Consider the following 7,498-nt stretch of genomic DNA (forward strand, 5'->3'; position numbering starts at 1 on the left):
AAAACATAAGTTCAAAATCAAAAGACAGAAAACATAAGATGGCTAAATGAAAGAAAACTTAAAGAGTTGATATTGTCTTCTACATAATGAAACAACTATCGAGTTGTAGGGTTGAATCGAGAGGTGGGAGTCACGGCTATGGTTGGAGGAATTTGGGAAGATTGGAGTAGATGTTTGCTGAATTACAGGTGTTGGAGTGCTTTTCCTTGTCTAAAATAGCAAAAGTCAGTTTAGAAGTTGGATCTTAAAGATTCAAAAAGTAACATTTTTTAGGAAAAAAAGATACCTCTAAAGGCTTGGCCCGAAAAAAGAGAAACTTTCACAAGTTGGGCTAGAGGTGAGGAAGGTTTTTCCTAGAAATTCCCTCTGCCTTGGAAACCTGCTTTGGGAAAACCAATTGGAGTTAGCATAGGAGAGTTAAAAATGGAAGAGACAACCATGGGCTTTGCCCAACAAGATATTTTTAGCTTCTCCAAGAGTTTGGCTTGGGCCAGCTCCCTGCCTAGTAGCTTCAGCAGCATCTTCTTACAGAACTAGGGTGTCAACTGCTTCTTCTTCCTCGTGCCCGACGATTGCTTTAGCAGGATTACCTTGGGCTGTATAATTGAGAAAACAAAGTTAACATTTGATAAAATCAAGCAATTAAAGGAAGGAGTTAGGAAGATAAGTCACCTATCAATAGAAGTTGATTTTTCTCGTTAATGGCTTTCTTCTATCTCTCTAATTCTTCTTTTTTGGGAAGAGACTTGAAAAAGACTTGCTCGAAGTCCTATCATGGGCTTTCCTGATATCCCTTTCATATTTGTTGGACCATTTGGCTTCCCACCAAGGGGTAAACAGAGCAATACACTCAAAGTTGAGGGTAGTGGGCTTATGTGCAATTTTGGTCATCATTTCCAGGCTACGCCTGCTTGCTCGAAATGTGACATCGGAGAGGGAGTAGAGGTGATAAGAGGTGCCACAGTGCACTGAGTCAAAGAAAATGATAAGGATGGCCTGCCTAAATCCTAACTATCTGCCATAGAAATTGGGGTGGTGAACCTTCAGCCTATATTTGGAGGCAGCTCAGTCACTTCTCACTCCCCAAGCTAGGTATCTTTGCTGGATGTAATTGATGAACTTCTCCTTGCAAGATCTTCTAGCATCCGCCTCGAATGAGTCTTGAAAAAGATTGTCAGAGAACCAAGGATACATCCTAAGCATAGAAGCACCTCATGCAAGATCAGTTATGGTTCTGCAGATCTTGCAGAAATAGAGGCAGGAGAAGGTTGAGTGGCTGGTAGCTGCAGCCTTTGCTAGAATTCTGGCAGGAGTTACCCTTTCGGGGAATTCCAGGTTTGAAGCCAGAAACTCTAGAAAGTACCATTGGAGCCAGATTTGGATCATCCAGGTTACTCCATTAAGATTTGTCTCAAAAGGCTACCCATTAGTCATCTCATAGAGCAAGTGATAGAGGTGAGCTAGGATGAAAGGCCTTGTAGCAACATCATCAAAGAAGTGCAGAGCTTCCACCAAGGGGATCCACTCTAGCTTTAGCACCTTAGACTTGTTAGGGAACACATGTTTGTTCAACCAATAAATGAGGAAATACATGTGTTCCTGAGCTTGATCCGCTGAAGAAGATAGCGGCAAAAGCTCTTCTTAGCGAAAGGAATGAAGCCCGCAAATGAGGTCTCATAGCTTTTGAAAGTGGTGGAATCATATTCCAAGCTCATTATAGCCTTTGCAGTCTCAGAGTTTTTAGCAGCTGGTTGGGAAGGGAATGACCAATCGTGGGTGATGTCCACACATCTACCCGATGGCCTTAGCACGAACACCTGAGCCATGTCCAAAACAGTTGGAGTTATGGGCTCTATCCTAAAGTCAAAGGTGATGGTTCCATTGTTCTAGAAGAGAAGAGTTGTTGACAAAAATTTGTGATTGATAGGAATGGTAATCTTGGACAAAAATTTGGCAACTGGGATGCCCTCCTCGGCTTCATAAAAGTTAGGAGTGAAGCATTTCTTGGCAAGCGTGTTACTTTCCACGGAAATAGGGACTCTGGAGATCCAGGCAGGTCCTAGTAAGTAGCCCTATCTTCATGGAAGAAAATATGGAGATTGAGGCTAGCCCGAAGGGGATGAAGACCGTTAAGCCAACGGCGAAGACTGACAATCCTTTTTTCAGACTCGTATGCAAAGCGCGATTTAGGGGCCACTGTTGAATTCAAAGAAGGATGAAGAAAGTGGCTAGAGTTTGAGTCAGGGAAAGATTGAAAATTCAAGAGAATTTGGTGGTTTTGAAAGTTAAGCTTGTTGAAGGTAATGGCCGAAAAGAGTAAAGTGGAAGCTACATAACAAGTAGGTAGTTAACGTTGGAAGTCGTGGGTTAGTGCAAAGGTTTACTTAAAACAACTAAGTTAATTGGTGCTAATACCCAGTCTTGGCAAGCGTTCAAATTTGATCATTATCAATGTCTTCATTAGCAGACTTAATAATGATTAAAGGGGGTACTATTTGGGTGGATATTTAATATTGGGCTCAAATCAAGTGAAGGCCCTGGCGTGCGTAAAACAGAAAAGGATTGGGCTGGGACAGGTGGCAGCCTAGGGTGAATTTAAAACCATTTTCTAGCAACTAATAGGCAACAAACCCATGTGAAGTGACAAGCTGCAGAGGGCAGCTCACCCTCAGCAAAAAAAGTACTTTTCCATGGCATGGGTAAGTAACTAACAAAAGCAGATGATGACTCACCATGCTCTGGAAGCCATCACCAAAAGTGAAGGCTTAGACGCTCGGGTTAAGGAGTCTATAAAAACAGTAAAGGATGCGAGCGGAATCTTTCTCTCAACCAATAAAAAACAACACTTAATTCTACACTCAACAGTGAAAACCAGGAAAAGCTTTAGTTTGTTCACGCCTTGTCCTTTTCAAGTCCCAGGTCCACCATAGAAAACTATCTTTTGTCCAGTTATAGAAGCTCTCCTATTACTCCCTTGTTGTACTATCGAATCCCTTTAGTAAACCTTGTTTATATTTCACTTTTCAAGGTCTCAATCACTGTAAAATACAAGGAGAAGTGTCCGCAAGAAAAACCTTGCCCACCAAGGTTCTAATCTTGCCCCGGATCTCCCTTATTTATACTTACATTAAGTAGATCTGTAGTTTTTGTATCTTACTTCGAACCTTATGTCATTTCCAATTATTTTTGCTCCAGTTTTAGTTATAACTAATCTTGTCAAACTAATTACTGTCGGTTTAAACTAATAACTAAGAAAATAACTTGAATGACCTTGAACTCCTTTATAAATGAACATATGATACTATAAATAAAAGTCCTTTGTCAAAAGGCATCGAAAAGAACATAGTACACACTTAACCCATCTATGGACAATCCCGTTAAGACAAGAAGTACAAATAACTTGTGGTGCAAGTAAACAACTAACTAAGCAACCAAGAAAACAATATGTTAAATAAAGGTAACAGTGGCATGCTCGAATCTCTATTAGTCCTGATTGTGAGCCTAAAGGCCTAACAAAGGCCCCACAAAGGCACCTCTCAAACTAACTCCAAATTCATGTTGCAGAGAACCAAACATCAAACTCTGCCCAATGAGAAAGACCATGGGAGTTATGCGAGGGACAAATCTAGCCTGAACAACCCCTAAGATTCTGTCTTGGGTGGCTCTCTTTGTAATCGTCGATCTTGACCTCAATGGAAATGTACTAGCCGATTTTGATTTTGTCGTTGTGGCTAAGATCCAACGACGTGCTTGGAGGGACCTTGGTGCCATTCAAAACAGTGCCATTGGAGAAGCCAAGGTATCAAAGCACCCATTTGCCCAATTTGGATTCGATGGAGAGGTGCTTGGAGGAAATGTTGGAGTCTTTGATCAGGAGGTTGTTGCAGCAATCATCGTGGTTGATTCAGACCTTGGATTTAAGTCAAAAGTTTCGGGTGTTGCCCTTCCAATTATGAAATCCCGGGTCATGGAGCATTTTCGGCTTGAGAGCTAAAGGCTCCATTGTCTCTCTGAGTTTGAGAGAAGAAAGGAGGGGAAATGTATAAACTATTTGAAATGCTTTTCTGTTTTCAAAGTGAATATATCAAAATGTCATAGTGGCGATGAACCAATTCTATGTAAATCCTACTGCTAATTGAGGGGAAACAAGCACATATAGCCTTAGTAGGAGGGTAGGAGTGCAAGACTTTGTCAGTAGTTAGGCACCTATGCCTATGCAGTTCCACTCGTGTGAGAATTGCCCTAGTCAAGTACAGCTACCAACTATCTTCTCAAGTTGGGAGATAGGTAGGAGACTCACTATAGAGTCTCTAGAGTTGAGTCAGTCGACTATCTTACAGATAATCTGAAAATACAGAATATGGTAATTTTACCTAATTCACTCCTTTTGGTTTATTTCTAAGTACAAAGCAGATTTTCTGAACTTGTTTCCTACAGAGAACACTTGCAAGTTGCAACACGTATGCATAGGAAAAGGAATCATCGCTGCAAACATATACCATTACTACAAAAAATTGCACTTAACTTTCAGTTTGCAAGGTTCCAATGTACTCTACGATGGCACAAACCGACAATGCGACCCACGATTTACCATGAGACAACAATGGTCTATACAAGTCTATCTGTTAAAAGCACTATAAACGTGATTTGAATCAGGAAGAAGTGCTGAACATCAACTAGGGTGGTGGATACACAATTTCCGACTTCAGAAGGAAGAACGACATCACAACTCGATCTGTTGGTTAGAGGTTGACCCCCATTGGAGGCTTGTCTGGAACACAGGTACCTGATCGAACAATGATGAAATGCTATCAACTGCAATGCATACATGGAAATTACATAAAAACGAGGAAAATAATGCATTAGCTCCATCTCCAATTCATGGTACAAGACATAAAATGTTGAAACAACTGTTGTTAAATATAACATGTCAATAAATCATATGCACAAAATAGACTCGGGTCAGTATTTGAAAAAATTAATGCAAGTTTGGGTATAAATCACTCAGCTCATTCAATCCTGACAAAGTCCAGATAGAGAATTTCATATTTATAACCATGTCACTGCCCCATTTACGTGTGATAAAGCATATGGCATAGACAAATTATTCCCAAGTGTAGCGGTACTGCAAATTACTCTGTTTGATAAACGGCTACAACATATGAAAAGGTAAGAAACTATGCAGGACAAATTTCATGAGATAGAAACTCTAAGTTACAAAATGAAAGTGGCAAAAGGATTCAAAGAAAAACAAAGTCAATTGTTCAGATTGCATCAGGTTATCAAACATCTGCTAGTTTTAACATCGGAAATCAAGTATTGTAACAAGAATTGGTAGAGACAGGTTGTTGATTTTATGTTCATACTTCATACAAACCTGACAATCGATACAATGAAATGTTGAACTATTTACCCCAAGAAGGAAACGAAAAACAAGTTTGTTTGACAATTATGACAAGAGGGTCAGAGAGTAATGCCACCCATAATAACTTAGACGCACCTGTGTTTGACGTCTATTTTGTTCAATTTGGAACAATTTTAACAGCAAATCTATAATGCAATGCATGGAGAGCAACAAAAAGAATGTCGTGGTTCACAAGAAGCCTTGTTATGCACTTCTTGTTCAAATTTTTAGATCGACAGGCCCGGGTTTTGAAACTGGAACTTCGAGCTTAGTGGGAAAAAAGTATGCAAGATTTCATCAGTAAGATATCAAAATGATCAAACCAAACTGCAGGTCCTAGAAATAACATTTATATTAAAAATATCCGGAGACAAGTTGCTAAGATATCCTGCTATTGCAACCAGAGTGGTCTTGGCAAAGCAAGATTTGAACTAAGGACATGGAAAAGGGCTATAAAGCGTACTTAATATAGGGCCAGCTCTTCCAAAAACTATTGTTGGAAGGAAAGATAAACGTTAGTCAATTATTCGTACATAAAATCGTCCAGGTACAGGCATGTATTCAACTTAGGTAAAGAAAGTTCCAAATATTTTGATACAATCAGAAAACTATAAAGTTGCAAGAAAAGGTATATGAGTACTAAGAAGACCATAACATGTTTACATATTCTGTACACCATTCATATGTGCGCGGTATTACGCTACACATTATGCTTAGCAAAAATGCTAATTGGATTACTAACACAACAGCGACAATGCAATTCTCTGCAACTGGGAACGGATGGAGGTAAATCACATTTGATACAGTCAAATCAAGAATTTTATTAAGACACCTCTACAATGAATTAATATTCCGAAAACGGATGAATATCACAAATAACAATGAAGTAATTAAATTGAAGGATATCAATTAAAAGGATATCAATTAAAACCCTAACTTCCCTATTGTAAGCAATTAAAATCCACAATTCCAACCAAAACCCAACAAAATTCCAAAATTTAATTTCAACAAAATCCAGAAGAAGAAAAAAAGGAAATCAATTCCAACCCACCTCATAAAATTTGGAGAGGAACAGTCACATAATGGTGTAATTCCCACTTGGGTCAGCATCATCCGAGAGCAGAGCCCCATACGGCGATTCTTGGTCGTCCATCACAAGGTCCTCCGTCCCCCTAAACACGGTGTGCAACCCAATCAAAACGACCCCAATCACACCCGAAACGATGACGTTGAGCCACACGTGAGTGAGGACCAGAGCCACCACCGTCACCAAGGCAAGAAAAACCATCACGACCCGGTCCGGGACCGCAAACCCGAACACCTCGAGGGGCTGGTCACGCGAGAAGTAGAGTACGAGCCACGCGGCAAAGACGATCAAGAAGACGATGATGGAGAACGGGTGGTAGAGGAGGCTGAGGAAGAGCACGATCAGGGCGATCAGGGCGTAGTTGGACCGGAAGTGGGTCAAGTTCTGGACGAGTCGGGTCGTCGCGTCGGAGAGATTGGAGGGGAGTCTGAGTGCGGTGGGTTCCAGGAGCTCACCCCATGGCCGGAGCGTGGCCCTCGCCGATTGGGTGGCTTCCTTGAACTGGGACACCATTCCGGCGGGCATTGCGAGATGGGCTTCTCCGAAAGCTTTGAACTTTCGTGGCGGAGATTGATGGAAATTGGGGCGGAGGGAATCAGAGAGAGATGGGGTTTTTGTGTTTCATTTGGTTTCAGTCTCTCTAATGGCGAAATGGCTTTCGGTCCACGGAGTTTGACCTCCGCTTGGACTGGACACTGTTAGGCGAAATGGTTTGTGTATCACAAGAGTGAAAGTCGGTTCATATTTTTGGGCCGAACGTATTGGGTTGGGCCTGATTCCTGCATATGGGGTAGGACAAACAACAAAGGTTTCAGGCTTGAACAAGATCTGGGCATATAATAATATACAAGCATTCAAGGTAGAGAAATACAACATTAGCCAAGATATGATGAAACTGGGGGACCAAGACAAGCAATCAAGGTGGATAAAAAACTTATTTTTTAAAAGTAAAAATGGGGAATTTAGAAGCAAAACAACAGAAGGTAGAGCCAAATATGTACAAACAA

The 7,498-nt window shown here is 40.9% G+C and overlaps 1 protein-coding gene across 2 annotated transcripts; it reads right to left on the reverse strand.

The window, feature by feature from the left end:
• Positions 1-4,469: 4,469 nt before the first annotated feature.
• Positions 4,470-7,168, reverse strand: LOC137731978 (PRA1 family protein D-like). Of its 2 annotated transcripts, none has more exons than XM_068471250.1 (2): positions 6,456-7,168; positions 4,470-4,786 (listed from the first exon to the last, which is right to left on the reverse strand). In XM_068471250.1, exon 1 carries the CDS (start codon positions 7,014-7,016, stop codon positions 6,480-6,482), a length of 537 nt encoding a protein of 178 aa, XP_068327351.1. In that variant the 5' UTR covers positions 7,017-7,168; the 3' UTR covers positions 4,470-4,786; positions 6,456-6,479. The 2 variants fall into 2 exon arrangements, with proteins under 2 accessions (XP_068327351.1, XP_068327350.1); XM_068471249.1 differs by having other exon boundaries at positions 4,470-4,815.
• Positions 7,169-7,498: the final 330 nt, after the last annotated feature.

Source organism: Pyrus communis, chromosome 4 (assembly GCF_963583255.1).
Source record: "Pyrus communis chromosome 4, drPyrComm1.1, whole genome shotgun sequence".
NCBI lineage: Eukaryota > Viridiplantae > Streptophyta > Magnoliopsida > Rosales > Rosaceae > Pyrus > Pyrus communis.

Bases quoted from the DNA above. Each gene is read 5' to 3' on its own strand.
- LOC137731978 (XM_068471250.1), bottom strand. From the start codon at position 7,016: ATGCCCGCCGGAATGGTGTCCCAGTTCAAGGAAGCCACCCAATCGGCG.